Source organism: Eretmochelys imbricata, chromosome 14 (assembly GCF_965152235.1).
Source record: "Eretmochelys imbricata isolate rEreImb1 chromosome 14, rEreImb1.hap1, whole genome shotgun sequence".
Taxonomy (NCBI): Eukaryota; Metazoa; Chordata; order Testudines; family Cheloniidae; genus Eretmochelys; species Eretmochelys imbricata.
This window is the reverse complement of record NC_135585.1, coordinates 373754-393023: the sequence shown is the minus strand read 5'-3', so window position 1 is coordinate 393023 and position 19270 is coordinate 373754. Positions and strand designations below refer to the sequence as shown.

The 19270-nt window shown below is 45.0% G+C and overlaps 2 protein-coding genes and 1 long non-coding RNA gene across 5 annotated transcripts in view; all 3 read right to left on the bottom strand.

The window, feature by feature from the left end:
- DUS1L (dihydrouridine synthase 1 like) overlaps positions 1–4925 on the bottom strand; it is a 30347-nt gene extending 25422 nt beyond the window's left edge. Inside the window, exons 1-2 of one of the 2 annotated variants that reach the window (XM_077834124.1) lie at positions 4816–4925; positions 2598–2844 (exon numbers count right to left, since the gene is read on the bottom strand). In XM_077834124.1, coding sequence (XP_077690250.1) covers positions 2598–2834 — 237 coding nt within the window. In that variant the 5' untranslated portion in view covers positions 2835–2844; positions 4816–4925. Of the gene's footprint in view, positions 1–2597; positions 2845–4091; positions 4552–4815 lie in introns of those variants that run through there. The other variant, XM_077834125.1, reaches the window with a different exon arrangement.
- A 1832-nt stretch (positions 4926–6757) lies between these two features.
- On the bottom strand, positions 6758–9287 carry LOC144274419 (uncharacterized). Its single transcript, XR_013347872.1, has 2 exons — positions 8491–9287; positions 6758–8312 (listed from the first exon to the last, which is right to left on the bottom strand). It is a non-coding gene; the product is annotated as an uncharacterized LOC144274419 (long non-coding RNA).
- A 2758-nt stretch (positions 9288–12045) lies between these two features.
- FASN (fatty acid synthase) overlaps positions 12046–19270 on the bottom strand; it is an 86884-nt gene continuing 79659 nt past the window's right edge. For both annotated transcript variants that reach the window (XM_077833001.1, XM_077833002.1), the window contains 6 exons: positions 18217–18405; positions 17238–17465; positions 16586–16806; positions 15148–15246; positions 14789–15040; positions 12046–13801 (listed from right to left, as the gene is read on the bottom strand). In XM_077833001.1, the coding sequence (XP_077689127.1) occupies positions 13664–13801; positions 14789–15040; positions 15148–15246; positions 16586–16806; positions 17238–17465; positions 18217–18405 (1127 nt within the window). In that variant the 3' untranslated portion in view covers positions 12046–13663. The remainder of the gene's footprint in view (positions 13802–14788; positions 15041–15147; positions 15247–16585; positions 16807–17237; positions 17466–18216; positions 18406–19270) is intronic.

Sequence of the window (19270 nt, the reverse complement as noted above, 5' to 3'; positions counted from 1 at the left end):
GGTTCATTGTCCAAAATGAATAAAATATAAAAACCAAACAAACAGCATAACGGGGGCAGTTAGAGGGTAAAAATGCTCTGTACAGTAGTATGGGTTCAGTCTCACCTGTGCCTGATTTACTTCCTAGGGCCTACAACTGAGAACCAGGTCTGCTGGGAGATATAAAGGCAGCCTGTACTCAGTAGGAGGGTGAGCTGACAAAAGAAGCAGCATGATGAAAGGTATTGGAGTAATGAGGAAGAATAGCTGTTGCTCCCAGGCAAGTTAGCTCAGTAGGAAATAGTTTTTGGAACAAAGTGACTACAGAGATCAAAGCAGTTGGCTGCTTCACTTATTAAGGTCTCGACACTAAGGCCTGGGGAATTGGACTTGCTACACCCTGTGGTATCACCTACTTAGGTGGATCAGAAATCCCTGCACTGAAGGGGGGAGGAGGGGAAAAGAACTGTTGAGCCCTGGGGAGGGGCTGAAGGAAGCTGTGGCCTGGGGTAAAGTATGATTAAATAATTATGGAGCCTAGGTGACCAGCTGTGACCCAACAAGAGGCTATGTGGAAAACTTTTATACCCTAAAAAGGAGATGACTGATGATTTAGCTAGACAAACCCGAAACACTAGATGGCTTCCAAACTGATATGTGACCTTTTTGCCTTGTTACAGGATAACATCTCCAATCTATACCCTTTAAGGAGTAATGGGAGCTGGAGCCAGTCAATCCCTGTTCATCATATGAGCCCTTTAAGGAAACAGCTATTCAAGGGAGCACCAGACTAGCTGGGGAAGGGGGCCAGCTGTTAATCAGGTACCTCCTTAACATGACAAAACCCAGCTGTTGGGTAACTTGCAGGAGGAGAGAGTGGGCAGATAGCCCAAAAAGAGAAGATCCCTGGGATGGGACCCAGAAAGGAGATTTGTGGGCTGGGGAAGCCAATTTTAATCACAGCCCCAAGAAGGAAGGCTGGGCTGGGGGGGCTGAACCAAGGGAAAGAAGTGTATGAGTTCAAGGACCAAGGGAGCCCCTGTGAAGCAAGGCTGGAACCTGGATATTGGTGGGCTGGGGAAGCCTGCTTGAATTGCAGCACAGTCCTATCAAGGAGGGCTGTGGAATCCCTTTGCCAAGGGGGAAAGAGTTGAGTGCAGGGACCAGGCAGAGACTCTCTGTGAGAGGCCATAAGCTGTAAGGGGACTAGTAGAGCTCCCTGGCTTGGAAGGAACTGGGAAACTGAAGCTTTGTAACAAGGGTGAATTGGAACTGAAGTTGCTTGGTGCCCAGGGTGTCAATAGAAGACTTAATGCAAGACAGCGTATCAATAAAGGAAGAGTTGATTGAATGGTTACATGAAGGTGGACTCTCTTAAATTCAACAAAGTGCCATCAGGTAGCTTTTGGTTGAGCAGTAGAGAGGTGTTTATCCTGATATAGGAATTAACTCTGAAACTTCTGATGCCTTTCAGCACTACAAATCTCTGAGAGACTGGCTTTTCTGCACTGATATCCTGTACTAGCTATTAATGGCAGAACCTCAGGGCAGAACTGGACCTATGACTGAAGTGAATCAATATCTCATCTGACCTAAAGAAACTGTGTGTGATGCAAGCATACCCTTCTCAGTAATGGCACTTTTTTAGTATGTAGTGCTACTCAATACTTAGTATCTTTCTTTATTTAAATTTTGTAAAAAGGCAAGCAAAGTGAACTTTGGCTCCTGTTCAACAATTCTCCAAATAAGGATTAGGAGGAACTTCAAGTGAGGTAAGTCAAAGTCAAGCCATTGACTTAGTTCAGCAACATACCAAAATATATCAAGATGTCACTTATGATACTTGTTTCTTGTAATTTGAGTAACAAAGACAAATAATTGCTGCTGACTTTTGATTCACTATCTTAAAAATTTGAGATGCTTTAAAAGGATGTTATAATCTAATATTTTAGGATGCCTTGAGTTTTTACTATTGGAAAGCCCAAACTAGATGTACATAAAAAGAAGTGGTATTTCATACATCAGTGTTTTTTTTTTAATAAGGTGAATCAAAATTTGGGAACTATTGGGCTAGAGCTTAGCCAAGACACCAAACTACCTGTCCAGCCAAGGGGGAAACTCGGCATAGCAGCATACCTTAATGGGGAACGTATGTCACTGCTGCTACAAGGGAAAGTTAAATTTTAAACATCTAATTTTAATTCTAAAGTTAACAAGGAAACTTTTAAAATAAGACCTAAGCTGACAATCATCAAACAAATCCCAGATTCACTCATTTCAGAAGGTTCTGTATACCTAGTCTCAAGAATATATTGCTCTGTTTATACCCTGAAAGTTCTTTCTCGCCCTCCGTTACAATCTCTTCACTGAACAGGCAAGACCCAAGGGGGTAAGACTTCTTATAGAGGAAACTCAATAACTTCAGGTATATGGCATGAGTTAGTGTTTGTACAGCACTTCAAGTAAAGGGCTATAAATAAGTATTCTGGAGCAACATACTCTCCAAATTATTTATATTATTGTAGCTCCCAAAATATGCCATAAGAACATATACTAAGATGGGGACGAGCTCTACAGAGCTTACAATATAAAATTAAAATTCCTTTTAATGACTTTACCTGCACAATCAGTGGCCGATCCTCAGGGCACACATCACAGTACAAATTCTCTTTGCGGTAATTGGCATCTCTGACAAAGACCTGAGCATGCAGCATGGGCGTGTAACACAACTGGGCTCCATGGCGACGGCTCAGTAGTCTCCAGGCTAGTTCACTCTGATCCACCATGGGAGCAACTACATAGTGAGCACCTCTCAATGTGTTCCTCCAGAACTCAAACCCCTGGAGCTTTGGCATCTTACCCAGACTAAAAGGAAAGAGAGAAATACAGAATTTTTTTGAAGTGCAATTAATCATGAGCAGAGCCAAAAGAATCTGACAATCTTTTCCTAAATAAACAGTAACAAATATTTCTAGTGCCATGTGAAGTGTGTAAAGAGAAGCCTGTCCCCTGCTGTACTGTTCCATAATATTTCTAAGGTGACCACCACAACGTGCACAGAGGGCTCATTCAGTCCTAGTTGTGATAGCTACTGTACAAACAGCGCCCACAAGACTTTTTTTCAAAAACCAAAACAAAACCCTCACCACCTGCCCCCTTCCAATTTCAGACTATTGGTCACAAGAGAAAGCTCTAAAGAGACTCTACTCAGGCTCCAGGAAGCAGCCAATTCCTGAATTACTTAAATCAAGCCAGACCTCTGGCACTTGGTAAATCTACCTGGATTTCACTGTACTTCAGCTTGGTGGTGGTATACCTAAAAGGTCCATTACCCCCATAGAGACTTCTGCCTTGCCTTTCAGGTAGGTAACAGAAATGCCACGGTGTTGACAGCAGCTTTAAAAAGTCAAACCGCAGGGGAGTGTAGGAGTAAGTGAACGTGAGGTGAAAAGCCTGACTCTCCTGCCCTATGGCTAAATGTGACCGCCAGGAGAAGACTCCAGCCAGGGGCTTAGAATAAGAAAGTTCTGAAAAATCCTGTGACAGCATATGAGAGTGAGGATGAAATCACAGCAATAAAATTTGTTTGCAGTGATGTAACTTTGTTGATTCCAGAGTGAGAGATGTGGTAGGTGAGTTAATTTGTCTCTTAAGAATAAAACTGTAAAAGCAGGATCAGGTGAGCCATGGTTAAAGAAGAATCAGAGCTAAAGAAAGAACAGCTTTGATCCTATAAATTTGGTGTGGGTTAGACACTTTGAAGCTTTAATTTCTATTAAATAAAGAAACCTTTTAAAGTAGAGAGAGCTTCAGCACAGCAACATTAAAATCGACAGAAGAAGGGATTTGAGGCTGTTGTTTTTAATATTTGATTTTCTTGTGAGGTAGAAAACAGACTGTCATAACAGTAAAGAACATCTCAAATGGCTTGGAATCCTCTGGCAGAACCCACATTTAAAGGACTAAATAGTTGACAGGAGTTAGTGTTTTACTATTTTATTTGCAAAAACATAAAAAGCACTAAAGATGTAAGCACCTTTTGGACCCCTTAAATAAAGCAGCAGGCTCTTTAAAAACAGGGAAAAACAACAACTTTAAGTCAAGATCCTTACCCTCAACATTCAGTCTCCCCTCCCCAAAACCCTCCAAAAACGATGGGTCGTGCAGTGTGCCCACAAAGACCAACAGATTCGGGTGATTTCGGACCAAGGGGCGGGGGAACGTGAATCTGAAAGGCTGGGATAGCTCATTGAAAGTGTCCCGCCTTAAGCACTCCGCTCTCAAACGGAGAGCGCCAGCCGGAGCGCCTCCACCGACCCCGGCGGCAGCGGCACGCCCTGGGGCGCGGGTCTCTCAGGTCGGCAGGTCTTAGGGCTTCCTGGAAGAACTGCAGTACCGGGCAGGGCAGGTCGCGGCGGGCCGCGCACAAGGCCACAGCCCCGGCTCAGCAGTGGCCCACGCAGCCCAGGGGAGGGGGCGCCACGTCCCGCCTAGTCCCCGGCCCGGGACACAGAGCCACAGCCCCCCGCCCCGGCAGCCCGGGCTGCGCAGGCCCCTGTTCGCTCCGGAGCAGCCCGGCCCCCGCTCGTGCCCCGGGAGGCCCGCCGGCGCGGGAGCCCCGCCCACCCCGGCCTCGGTCCCGCGCTGCCCGGGCATGGGGCGGGCCCACCTGCTCCCCGCCCAGCCGGACGCGCCCGTCAGGGCCGAGGCGGGCTCAGCACATCCGGGCCCGCCGCCCCGGCCGGGAAGCTGGCGGGGCCGCGCACCGGGGATGGGGCGGTGCCTGCCGGCCCCGCACAGGCGCCTCGCCCGCCCCCGCCGAGCCCTCCACGGTACCTGCTCCCCGAGCCGCTGCGAGGCTGGAGCCGCCGCCTGCGGGCCGGGACGGGGAGGCTCGGCCCTAGGCTGGGCGCTGAGGCGGCCGGACGGTGCCTCCGCCATCCCGCTCCGACCGGCTCCCTGGTGCTACATCGCACAGGCCCCTCCGAAACCGCGGCGCTGCCCGAAGGGGCCGCGAGGGGAGAAGTGGGGAGCCCCGGCCCTCGCGCAGCCCGCGGGAAGGGAAGGGGGGACCCCGCCCCGGCCATGGAGGAGCCGGGATGGGGTTCCTCCTCACAGGCACCCTGCGGGGGCTGGTTGGATATGGGCTGGGGGGCTGGTGATGATGCATCTGGGATGGGGTGGGGAGACTGGTTTCAGGGCTGGGCTTTGCCACACCCATCCCTGTGTGACTTAACAGGTCTACCCTGTACTTCAGTCCCTGCTGAGATAGGGCGGCGGCCTTCCTGCTTCCCTAGGGTGTGCGAGGCTCACCCCCGCGAGTGCTAGCGAGGAGCGCAGACGGGGGGGATGAGGGCCAGAGCCGCACCTAGCTAGCGGGAGGGGTTCTGTCACGCACCCCCGAGGAGGGCATGGGTGGGGAAGGGGAGTCTCCCCTTCACACATATGGAGTGGGGGATGGTGAACACTGCCTTACTCCTTATTTGAGGGGACATTCTGAATTTGGTGCCCACAGGGTGTGTTGTGTCCCATAATCTCACACTGATGCAGGCATAGGATTGTGTTCCTTGACTTGCATGCTACTGGACCTGGCATTCAGCTGCAGTGCTAGCCCATTGGGGGCCCTAAGCCGGAATATTTTGCCCCCCACCCCCACCACGTACTGAAAAAGCAAATAGGGGCCCTCTTGAGCTGCTCGGGGACCTAAGCAATTGCTTAGTTGGCTTATGCCTAGCACCAGCGCTGATGGCACTTGCCCTCTGACAGCCACCACCAACTGCTATTGCTGAGATTGAGAGGCAGATGAGTTGTCAAGCACAGGGTCTCGGCAGAGCTTCACCCAGCAGGTGCATCAAGTCCCAGGTAATTGTACCTGGCATATTGCCCTTTTGGGGAAAGGTGGTATTATGTAGGATCAGCTGGTTATTGCTTTCTTTTTGATGTGTCTGTTGGTTTTATTTTCACTCTCCAATGCTTTGGAGAGTGGGGTGTTTGCATATTTTGTTGAGAGAGCATCAGAAGCTGAATATTCTTTTTCTTGTTGATTAGGAGATACGGCCCTAATCGTGCTCTGCAGTTGTTCAGAAGTCCCTAACCACATATAATATTTGACTGCAGCACTGCATGTGTAGTGTTTCTATAGGGTTTGTCTTAACTGGTGTACTTAACTTCAGAGCATGTATGGGACCTGGCTCCAGACTTAACTCTTGTAGAGGAGGATGGTTTCCTAGCTTTTAAGGCAAGAAGAGACCATCAAGTCTGATCTTTTGCATAACATAGGTCAGAGAACATCCTCCTGTAATCAAACCTAGCTCTTGCGGCTGCAGTAGAGCATTATCTTTTAGAACAGTGATTCTCAAACTGGGGTCCAAGGACCCTAGGGGATCCTTAGAGACTGCACAGAGGGTCCGCAAAATAGTATGAAAAAATAAAAAAATCTCACTGCATGTCTTCCTCATCTATTAAAACAGACAAATCTACTATTTCTGTTTACACAAAACATATGCCATGGTGCATGAACAATGCCAAAATACTCACACTGTGTAAGCATCAACACAAAAAAAAATCACTGCTTTGTGACAGCAAATTAGAAGTGACCTCTGTTTTTTTGATGGCTGAGATTTCTTTGGCAGGTGGAAGTGGAATATATTTTTACAGTGAGCAAATTACATTGAAAATGGGTAAGTTTTTAAAAAGTCCTCATAGTAGTATTGCTGGTTGCACTGAAGGAAGCCATGGACAATCCAGAGTTAAGTAACAAGAAACAAAGAACAGAGAGTTGATAAAAGTTACATTGATTTTATTGAATTTAGTGATGGATGACCACAGGGCATTGTATGCTTACAAATCCTATCAAAGCAATTAAATAAGCAAAGTTGAAACTGCACCTCAGAACAAGGCACCTGGAGTATAAAGATAAATCTAGAGACTTTTTTCAACAAAGGAAAGAATAAAAAAACTCAAATGACAAACATATCATCGGTTCTGGAAAAGGCTCTGAAAGCATCTTTCTTAACTGCACTTCGGATTGCAAAGAATAAAAAATCCCATACCACTGGAGAAGAACTGATTCTTCCAGCTGCTTTAGAAATGTGTGACATCGATAAGCGAAGATTCTTAAGGCCATACCACTTTCTAACAACACAGTTAGTAGGAGAAATGAACTTTCAAATGATGTAAAAGGCCAACAAATTGAAAGGCTACATACATGTGAATGTTTTGCAGTTCAGCTTGAAGAGACAACCAATATTGGTTATGCAGAACAATTATTAGTTTTTGTTTGTTATGTTTGGCTGGGGGAAAATTTTGGAAGATTTTCTTTTTTGTCAGGCGTTAACAAAACAGACAACAGGTCAGGAAATATTCAAATTATTAGTTGATTTAATGAAAGCTGAATCGCTGAAGTGTGTTGCTGTTTTCATGGACAGTGCTGCTGGTATTACAGACAATAGGAGTGGTGTTGTAACAAGAATACGAGCCATAAACCTGCAGGTAATTGTAACATAGTGTATGTTGCATTACCAGGCCCTTGTGTCAAAGAAAATGGAACCCAAATTACATGATGTGCTAAATTCAGCACTGACCTTTGTGAATTTTGTAAAGTCCTGGCTTTTGATTCACACCTTTTTGCAAAGCTGCATTTAGAAATGGGTGCAGGACATGACAAATTAGTGTTTCATATGAAAGTGCATTGGCTATTTTGCAGCAGAGTTAGAATTTTTGAGCTTGGCAAAGAGCTGCTGGGTTTGTTTTCTGTGCACAATCCCACAATCACCACAAACTAACTGGCCGAATATGGCTCGTGATGCTTGCATACTTCACAGACGTTTTTAACTTGCTGAATGCACTGAACTTGTCCCCACAAGGGGGTGATACAACCATACTTGAGGTAAGTGACAAGATTGCAGGATTTCAGAAGAAAATAAAGATTTAGAAAACTAAACTGAGCAGTGGAATCTCAGTTATGTTTCCACTATTGACAGCATATCTGGATCCTAACAGCATGACAATTGACTGTGTGAAAGACAGAATTGTTGCTCATCTTTCAACTTTGGCAGAATACTTCAGTGTTTGCTTTAAAAATATAAACATGGAGAAGTATGATTGGATTCGGGCTGTGTTCTCAACTTTTGCTATGTCATCTTACCATTTGAGTAGAAAAGCAGAACAGGAGCTGCTCGACCTATTGTGAAAATTAAGTTTCAGGAACAAACACCTTGCCAGTTTTGGCTAACTGTTGTTGTGGACTACAGTTTTAGTTACAGAAGCAATGAAAGTGTTGCTACCTTTCCCAACAACATATATATGTGACAAATCATTCTCTGCCATGACAGCTATGAAGACAAAAAGAAAAGGAGTACTTGTGGCACCTTAGAGACTAACCAATTTATTTGAGCATGAGCTTTCGTGAGCTACAAGCTCATGCTCAAATAAATTGGTTAGTCTCTAAGGTGCCACAAGTACTCCTTTTCTTTTTGCGAATACAGACTAACACGGCTGTTACTCTGAAACCTATGAAGACAAAGTTCAGGTCCGGACTGAAAGTGGAGAATGATTTATGAGTTTGCTTGTCAACCATCACACCAAGGATAGACAGACTCTGCAGTAAGACATGCACACCCATGTCACTGATATCTGTAATTACTCTTATACTCTTTTTCTTAAAGCGGGGATTCTCAAACTTCATTGCACTGCAACCCCCTTCTAACAACAAATTACTACGCAACCCCGGGTGGTGGGGGGAGGCAAAGCCCAAGCCCTGCTGCCCCAGGCAGGGGGGGGGGCAAAGCCAAAGGGTTTCAGCGCCAGGCAGGGGGGCCTATAACCTGAGCTCTGCCACCCAGGACTAAAGCCCTTCGGCTTTGGCCCCAGGAAGTCTAATAGCAGCCGTCGTGACCCACTTTGGGATCCTGACCCAGTTTGAGAACCGCTGTCTTAAAGCATTACTAACAGTACATCTTTATATGAAGTACACCTATACTTTTGTCAGCCAGTTTCTCAGTTGGGGGTCTGTGATTAACATTGCATTTGAAAAGGGGTCCATCAACAAAAAAAGTTTGAGAACCTCTGTTTTTAAAAGACACCCAGTTTTGACTCAAAGACTTCAAGTGAAGGAGAATCCACTACACCCTTTTGTAAATTGTTCCAGTGGTTAATTCCACTATTAAACAAAATCTGTACTGTATTTCTGTCCTGAATTTATCTAGTGTCTATCAATATATTCTAGTTATTTGAGACCAAGGAGAACATCTTCCAAAAAGACAGGTTTCAGAGTAACAGCCGTGTTAGTCTGTATTCGCAAAAAGAAAAGGAGTACTTGTGGCACCTTAGAGACTAACCAATTTATTTGAGCATGAGCTTTCGTGAGCTACAGCTCACTTCATCAGATGCATCTGATGAAGTGAGCTGTAGCTCACGAAAGCTCATGCTCAAATAAATTGGTTAGTCTCTAAGGTGCCACAAGTACTCCTTTTCATCTTTCAAAAAGGCGACATCACAAAAAAAAAAAAAACCTCTGCTAGCAGCCCCCTCTTTTATACTAGATAGGGAAAGGTTAATTGTGTTCCTCTTGTTGCCATCAGCTTCAGCTGTATGGACCAGGGAGAGTGTCTCTTTTCTGAGAGGATCCCAGGTAATTTAGGGCTTTGTGTGTCAGAATCACCACCTTAAATTCTATCCAGAAGCCACTGTATGGCTAGTGCAGTTCCCAGAGTGCTGCTGTCACATGCTTGTGGGTAAGTCATTGTTGTATAGGATGCCATATTCTGCACTAGCCTTAGTTTCTAAGTGGATTTAAAATGTAGCCCCATTGTATTGCAGTCGTCCAGTCTAAAGTATTTATAATACTTACAGAGTAGGTAAGAGTTGTTGAATTGTCACTTCCTCCTGCTACGTATGTGGGTATGCAATAGCAGTCTGCCATACTGTGGTGTCTCACATTAACCTAGCGCACTAAGCAACATAATTATATTTTGGTACATAACAGCAACACTTGTGGCAATTAAAAGAACCTGATCATATAAAGATTATGGTCATATGGAGGCCCATACTCCAACCACAAAAGAGGGTCTTGTATTCTTCTGCATGTGAAAACCACACCCAATGCATGCCCCTTTATTCCCATTCTTGATATCTGGCATAATAAATCACGCTTGCTCTATACTCTCCCTTCTTTGAATTGCTGACATAGTTGTTTCATTTTAGTTCTCTAGCTGCTCCTTCAGCATCTCTTGGGAACCTTTCCCTCCCAGACTGTCCCATGTCACATTAAGTACCAGGTGATAGCCCTCTCTTTTTCTCTCTGTACCTGGGCTCCTGTGTACTCCATGGCACAATATGACCAAATTTCACAGCAACAAATAAATTCTGCTGCAATGTGTTCTCGCTGAACTATCTTTCAGTCCCTTTCCTCCTCCCCCAGCACAGGACTTAGGCTCATAATTGAAATACTCATTGGTAAGATTTGTTGATGGTTATTTTCAGCAATGATTATTTGCAATAATGGCTTTTCCCCCTTCTATCTTCTTCAGATACAGTTCCACAGACCATGTCAGTTGTGAGAAGGCCAGCTCAGAACCTCGCTCTCCCCATGTGCTAGAGAAAAGGGGGAAGTTCATAGCTGGTTTCAGTAGCAAATTTTTCCAGCTGCCCCAGCCTCAACTACTGCACTGTTCTCCACATAGTTCAGATAACCAGACAACAGTTCTGACTTCCCAACCTTCCATGTCCTGGGTCCACAGAATAGTACAGGGAGAAAGCACTGGAATCCAATTAACTTCTTTTTTGCGAGTTTGTCACTCTCCCCTTGGAGACTTGGCTCTGGCAGAACTTTCCTCTCTCAAAGAAGCAAGTGTGATAGTAGTACTTGATTTTGGACAAATAAAATACAATAGACATATCCGTCACAGTAGCTCATTGAGAACCATTAGGCAATACAAGCTCTATTAAGTTATTTTTGGCAGACTATTCAGCAGCCAATAAGATAATGGGTTATATAGCAGCTGCTGAAGTTTCGATGTGAAAAAAAATACTGTTTTGGGATTACAAATGCAAAAACTTTTCCATTTCTCTCCTACAAGATCATGTGTGGCATTGTTTGATAGGTCATTCTTGATGTACTTATTACTAAATCAGAGACTGCTTGCAGCTAGAGAGGCCATGCACATTTATGTCACTTTAAAAATAATTAGCACACAGCTCCTGCTTTAACTATTGGAAAGGAATTAGCTCTAGCCTTGTCCAGTCATTCAGAACTATGCATTTAAATTGCCGTTGTACAAGAGCAGCACTTGCCTTCAACACAGACTCTGGCTCAGACTCCTGTTAATTTAGCAGTAAGACTGTTTATTTACCAAGTTAGTTCAAGTTTTATCACCTTCCTTCTTCCAGATCTTCAGTATAGGCCATGTCAGTGAGAATTCCCCCCTCCTGGATCACTGCAACTGCCAATAATTTTGAAACATTTTCCACTGAAATTTCTCTCATTTTGTGTTTTACCTAGCACCTGGATTTGCAAGAATGGTGCTCAGAAATACTATGGCATTCTAGTCCCACACAGGTGACTATGTGATCGACCCACTCTCCTTTTCATTGTAGGGTCAGGGCCTTGTCAATTACACCCGCCCCCCCCCCCCCCCAGTAACATACCCCACCTAATAAGGAAACTAATACTTAACAGCATTTTGCATGGACTAAGTGCTTTACACACATTGTCTAATAAATCCTCACAACAGACCTGTGAAGCAGGTGCCATGAGCCCCATTTTACAGATGGGGGAACTGAGGCAGAAAGCTTAATGATTTGTCCAAAACAGAGTCAGAGCTAAGATTAGGACTTGTGTCCAATGCCCACTCTTAGTTTGGTTACACCTGTCTGAGGTACTAAGATCATGGCTACTGGTTTTGATGTTCCAAAATACCATGCATCTTCTTTACAGCCTTCCAACAATATTTGCCAGCAGAAGTTTTGGAGGGATTTTTATACCAAGAAATGGAAGATTCAGGATGACTAACAAATAAGAAGGCAGGGGGAGGAAGAGGAGAGAGAAAGAAAGAAAAGCCAGCCAGCCAGAGATTAATTCTCATTTAATTTTAGGAGAGCCAACAAGGAAAGGACACTCTCAAGAGCAGCATTTTTACCAAAGGTATGTAAAAAATGAAAAAACAGAACAAGACTGACTTGGAAATGTTTTAAGTCAACACTGTGTTTGCATTTCAAATTTCCACACAAATATTTTATTAAACTAAAACCAGTTATTCAGCCGCCATCCACAGAGGGTGGTTTAACCAACCACGCACCCACCTCAGAACCTGTGGCAGTCAGGGACATTCCTGTCATTGGACTGCACCAATACCGACAGGATAATCTAGTCGGAGAGCTGGATTATAATGCAGTTCTGAGAGGCACAACGGCTCCAATCTAGTTGATCGTGTTTACTCCCCATATTTCCTCTGTATCATAGGTACAGCATGAATTCACTGGGTTTTCCTAAAGACAGGTCCAGCATAGCAAAAGCAAGAAAAAGGCGTATTGGATTCTAAAGTGTAAATGTCTTTTAAAAAGGTATCAAATCTTTTAAAGTAATTTGCCACTGAACTGATTACTTGGCGAACATGTAGGATTTCCAGTCTCAGTGAGAAGAGGATGCATGCACACAGTGATGGCCCTAGGCTTAGCCGGGCCTGGTGCTAAATAAGATATGCAGGGGTGTTAGGCAGACAGCTGTAACCACTGCAGAGCTTTGGTTCTGGGAAAGCAGGGGGTCATGAGGATTAGATAATGGTGCTTGTCAATGAGGAACTAGGGAGGGTGAAAGTCCCAGAGTTAATTTTTTCATAGGGTGTATGGTTGAATGGAGAGGCTAATGGTGGGTCAGAAACAAGGTGAAGTGGTAGGTGTATGCTGGGAGAACGTGAAGTTGCAGGGACCCCAGTACAAGGCCCGTGCAGCCCACACTTGGTATGTGCCTATGGTCAGCTGTGCAAGTATATCAACCCAACTTACTTAAGGTGCCTAGCACAGCAGCATCTTGAGACCCTCCCTGACCTTCCTTCCCTTCTCTTTCTCTCTTTGTGAAGCAAGGAGGGGAGAGACTGCTGCAAAGATGCATTTTGGTTTAACAAAATTGGCAACTTCACCTGGTAGAAGGAATACAAACTTCCAAGGTATGTTTTGTTTTGTTTAAATTAATGATAAATTAAAACTGGGAAGTTGATGCAATAAATACGTAAAATATTTCAAATAAAAAAAAGTTACAAGAGCCTCAATGGAATTCTATCCAACTTAACTACAGACTGATTCTTCACAGATCAAAAGAAGTCTCCAAAATCAGCTGCAGCTCCCCTCCTTGCTAACTGGGCTTAGTTAATAAGTGCTATCACTTATCCTTTGGAATACTGTTAAGACAACAAAACGATACATAGCACAAGAAAAGAAGTCTACTCCTAAGTTTGTTTTTCATGCTGTCAAAGGGGTAGGAAGTAGCCATGGATGTAGGTCCATGTAGCAGTGTAGAGTGAGAGTGTCTCAACACTGGAGAGAGACATCCATCAGCAGGGACTTCCTAGACCTGATTGCAGAGCAGATGGGATGTTGGATTACAAGAAGAGTTTCTTGGGGTCTGTCGTAACAAGGGATATATTGCTGGAATTCTCTCGGCCAGTGATAGAAGGTGAGCAGAAAGGGGCTAACCCTCTCGGACGCTGACCCGGGGCTCTGCTAGTGAACTGTGGATGATCCCAATAATTGACTCAACACCAGCTCCCTCCAAGAAGGTACGGTGATCCCCTTCAATGACATGGACAGATACTTTCCCCTCACAGACCTACACATGGCAAAAAGACAAAAAGAAGAAAATTTTATATCCAGAATTCTAAAGCATTTTAGTTCCACATTCTTGCTGCCTTAGCTATAAGACATGAAAGCCTGAGACAGAAGAGTGAGGTTGAAGGTCTCCTGATTCTCACACCTGTTCCATTCTCTGTTCTGACTCTAAAACTTTTTCATTTAAATGCTTCAATGTATGCACTGTTGAGGGCAGGGCATAGGGGGCCAGCACCTCTACCTTGAGCCCCAGTAGAAGTGAATCCATTTTCCCCATCACAGCAAGGAATAAGCTGGTGTAGTTGGCTGGATTGGGAATGTAAACACTTTCAGAAAGATGGCAGTTTTAAAGGATAGTCTCTTGGTGGGTGGGAACACACCCAATGAACTTTCCTTAAGTGCATGATAAAAATCATATCACACAACACACGGTGGGAAGGGGAATAAATGAGAAGTTCCAAAAGGGAAGAGCATCTGGCTGTAACAAGTTTATTTTTAAAGAAGATCTAGAAATTCTCTTCCCCTCCCTGCTGTCCTATATTATATCAAGGGGGAAGAATTTTAAAAAAATGAGTGCACAAAGGTTAAAAAGCACAGAGGTGTTTTAACTGGTCTCTGCTTCAACCCTGCCCCTACTAACTTGTTTGCAGACTAGTTGCTCTTCAGAGCACGGAGTGCATTTTGGGAACTATAGGAATTAGTGGAAACAACTGTAGGTTGCTGTTAGGAACTGCTTCAAAATTGGAGTGAGACCTTCTCCTAGACCTCAGCCTCCTTTGAGGCTGACAGTGGCCTAGAACCGTGCAGCCTCCTCTTCATGTTTTTTTCTGGGGACTCTTCAGTTCTCAGGAAGAGACAGTTGCATAATTATTGCCCCCGAAGGCAAACATCTTTTGGGGAGGGCAAGAATATGGCTTCCTGCCACTTCCTTCCTGCCCTCCAACTAGGAAAGTGCAGCTTCATAATTGGAGCTGTTCCTTAAACTAACCTCTGAGAGCTTGTAATCTCCACCCAGGCCTTCTTCATACTCGTTGTGGGTCTTTGCCCTCAGTAGCGTCACATTCCCATGATACTTGGACTCCGGCACATACTTGTCAGCAGCCTTCAGTTTGTAGTAAAAGGAAGCAGCAGCAAAACTGAGAGCTTCACGATTGATGTTTTTGTGGCTCAGCGTTATCAGATCCACAGCAGCTTTGACACGAGCTTCCAGGTCTTGCAGAGGCAGAAGAATCTCCAGCAACTGTAGATGGTAAAGAACAATTTACTGCTAAGTGAGGTGCAGCTACCAGCTTCTTCTTGTGTGCAAGAGGCATTTTCCTGTAGCTATAATAAGTGGAGGAACATTACCTTATTGTATTCAGTGCCTGTGAACTGTTGAATGAAGGCACACAATGCTTCAGTCTCTGCCTCAGCCTCATTTCCTGGGGTCAGCTTGGCTCGGTAGCTCTGGAAGAGAGAAAGTGTCACTAATACAAAAAGGGAAGCTCTCTCTTGCTCGTTAGATAAGATACCATAGTACGGTGCTCTGTACTTGACAGCAAGTGACTGAAAAGCTTGGGAGAATCTGAACAGGACAACAAACCCAGAAACCATACAAAGAGAATACAGGTGATCACCACGTGGATGCTACTGGGAGACTGACCAATTGTCAAGATTTTGGGGTCCTTTAGAGAGCTTTACGCCAGCCAGAAGGGAGGATATCATAGAATAATCAGAGTTGGAAGGGACCTCTGGAAGTCATCTAGTCCAACCCCCTGCCAATAGCAGGACCAATCCCCAATTAAATCATCCCAGCCAGGGCTTTGTCAAGCCTGACCTTAAAAACTTCTAAGGAAGGGGATTCCACCACCTCCCTAGGTAACGCATTCCAGTGTTTCACCACCCTCCTAGTGAAAAAGTTTTTCCTAATATCCAACCTAAACCTCCCCCACTGCAACTTGAGACCATTACTCCTTGTCCTGTCATCTGCTATTACTGAGAATAGTCTAGATCCATCCTCTTTGGCTCCACCTTTCAGGTAGTTAAAAGCAGCTATCAAATTCCCCCTCATTCTTCTCTTCCGTAGACTAAACAATCCCAGTTCCCTCAGCCTCTCCTCATAAGTCACGTGTTCCAGATCCCTAATCATTTTTGTTGCCCTTCGCTGGACTCTCTCCAATTTCTCCACATCCTTCTTGTAGTGTGGGGCCCAAAACTGGACACAGTACTCCAGATGAGGCCTCACCAATGTCCAATAGAGGGGAACGATCACGTCCCTCAATCTGCTGGCAATACCCCTACTTATACACTCCAAAATGTCATTAGCCTTCTTGGCAACAAGGGCACACTGTTGACTCATATCCAGCTTCTTGTCCACTGTCACCCCTAGGTCCTTCTCCGCAGAACTGCTGCCTAGCCATTCGGTCCCTAGTCTGTAGCAGTGCATTGGATATGGGGGTGCTAGGAGGCCTAGCCAGGTTAGGACCAAGTTAGGACAAAGCCAAGTTAGGACCCTTGCTTTCAGCACAAGAACATGTTGGAGGCTTCAGAACCTTGAAACAAGCAGGCTAATTCAACCATTTATTATAGGATATCTGAATCAGCACTTGCATCCCAGTCCCACTCAGCTCATGGAGCACAGCTGCTGTTTTACAGTCATCTACACCTCCTTGCCAGCTATTTTTTTTTTCCTGGAAGATGGGTCTGTCAATTTTTTAAAATGGCTCAAGTCACATGGAAGGCTCCCAAATCATGAGCATTGGTGAGACACAGGATGGTCTCCGAAGATTCCCCCGGAATCTCTTACCTTAGTGTATGCTGCCACATAGGAGTGGGACCCATCAAACAGGAAGAGGCTGTTGAGTGAATGGGAGGGGTTCTGCTGATCTTGCAGCTGGGAGCACATTTCAAAGGCTACACAGGCTCCAAAGGAGTATCCTGCAATGCGATAGGGTCCCTCAGGCTGCACCTGCTTTATACAGTCAATGTAATAGGCTGCCAGGTTCTGTATACTGTCCAGGGGAGCAGCTAGAAAGAGGAAGCAAATATGGGAGTTAAGAACAGGTTGAAATCAGAGTGAGAGATGAAGTTAGAAACACTCAGCTGCTTTTAAAAGTGTATTTCTACACAGATTATGACACGGGTTAAATCCATATTTCTGACCAAACTAGTAATTGTGCCCCAGGAGTGTCAGTGATGAGCAGAGTCTTGTCCATCACTCTGGCATACGGCCCTCCCTGTGTGAGAACACACTTCCACATTTAAGCATCTTCTGTTTACACTGACATTTCTCTTTCCCATTTAACTGGGGATGTTTGTGACTTTTCTAAGTGGACTCAGTCATGGGTCACTGAAGCTTGGAGCTCTGCATGCAGAGGTCAGCAACTGAGCCCTCTATGCGATGGTGAAAGCTACCAAGTGAGGTTTAGAAAGTCAAGATGAATAAAGGATGCAGATACCTTTTGTGCACTGGAGTCCATAGCTGGGCATACTGAGTCTGGAGGCAAGTGTGTGGAAAACTGTGATGGATCCTTCGATGGGGTGAATGAGGAAAAGAGGGCGTTCTGTGCTCTGTACCTCATTGAGCCGGGTGATTGTTGGCCCTTCTGGATTCACCAGCAGGTTGTTCAAGTCCAATTCAGGGTGCTGAGCCTGGCCAACTTTCATCAGAAGGGATGGTTTCAGTTCTTTAAAGGAAAGCAGATCAGGAAAAGCCAGTTACAGTCAGGATCAGATTAGTGGGACAGGCAGCACAGCCCACAGAGAAGTGAAGGCTTGTCTGGACTAGCCCTCTTGCTCACTAGATCATTAAATGGCAGTGAGTTTAATCCATATAGAAATTCAGGCTTGGTGCCTCAGAGGGGATGTTCTGCCAGTATCTTGAGGAAGGGGGACTCAGAAAGGACACTACCTCTTCCCCCACAAGCCTGGCTTTGGATTTTGCTGTTTCCTCTGAATTTCTGCCTTTGTCATTTCCCTGTCCAAACTGATACTGCTGCTAATGGCTAGTTCATGGTTCAGGCTATTTGACGCTAGCTCTCTGCACCCGCATTGCTGACGCGATCTAGGGACCACTGGAGAGCTGTCTGAGCTGTGCTGGAGATCAGGCAGCAGAGAAATGGAGATGGGAGACTAAATAAGCTTCTTTCTCCTGGCCTTGGGTCCTCAATTAAGGACTTTCCTGCCCCCCCCAATAACTGGCTGGACCAATCCACTGGGGCAGCACAGCAATAAGTGGCAGTGCTATGCCCACTTGTTATTTACAATACTATCAGTTCACACCAGGCCCCATTCCATCACCTGTCACTAAGAGGCTCTCACCATTACATATTGAAAGAGACAGCATGGGAGCCTGTTTATTATTTTAAAGGTATATGGACCCCCAACAGCTATTCTAGCAACCCTAGTCTCCCCCAAGGCCAAATTCAGATGACGTACCCTCTGCTGTTCTAGACTTGGAGGAAAGTTCTCGCAGTTTATTAATTGTAAGCAGCCGAATCTCTCTCATAGTCATGACAATATCGTAGTCCCTCTCCAGGGTCTGACGCACTTCCACTCCCATCAGGGAGTCCAAGCCTAGATCTGCCAAAGAGCTCTCAGCATTCAGACTGCTCACATCACGGACACCTGATGAAAAGAACCAGATGTTTGAAAAACAGACTGATGTCCTTCTACCTTTTGGACTGTTCCTGCAATTATTATTTAACATGGATATTATGATAGTGCCCAAAGACCAAGCAAGAGTAGGATCCCATTGTGCTAGGCACCATACAAAAAGAGAGCAGCAGATGATCCCTTCTCTGAAGAACTCAATCTAAATAGACAAGACAGACACAGGATAGGGGATGGGGTATAACACACCAGCAGAATGAATAATGTCATGGCAGCAAATGATATGTTGGTGCCACGATTTTTAATTATTATTAATTTGTAGGTTTACTTAAGAGGAGATCAGCTAAGTGGAAAGAAAAGGGAGAGGAAGAGTGGGTGAGGGGCAAGTGTGGAATGAAGCTGAGGTGAAGAAATGGTGAGGGAGGGGGAAGGATGGAGCAAACAGCCAATCAGCACAGGGCAGAAAAAATCCCATCAAAACCGTAAAAAGTCTTATGAATGTCCAAAGGACCTTAGGACCCTGCTCCTGCCCCTTCAACATCTTGCAGCAATTTCTCTCGTCCCTCTCCTCCTTTCCCCATTTAGCATCTTCCAGGGCTCCACCCTCTGTACCATGACTTTCTCTCTCAAACCTCGCTTCTTGGGTAGCCCCATCCACTTCCTTAGGTTTACCCATCATTACCTCTGGGCAAACTTTTCTCAAATGTACTTCACACTTTTGTCAAAGTTCTTATACCTTCATGGATAGTTCACAAAAATTTTGAGCAGAGGGTGGTAGTATTTGTTTATGGCAGCACCCATGATGTGCTAGGTGCCAAAAGAGATACCTCAGTTAAAACAAGTTAATTTTAATTAATTTAAGATAGAAAACAGAGCCAAA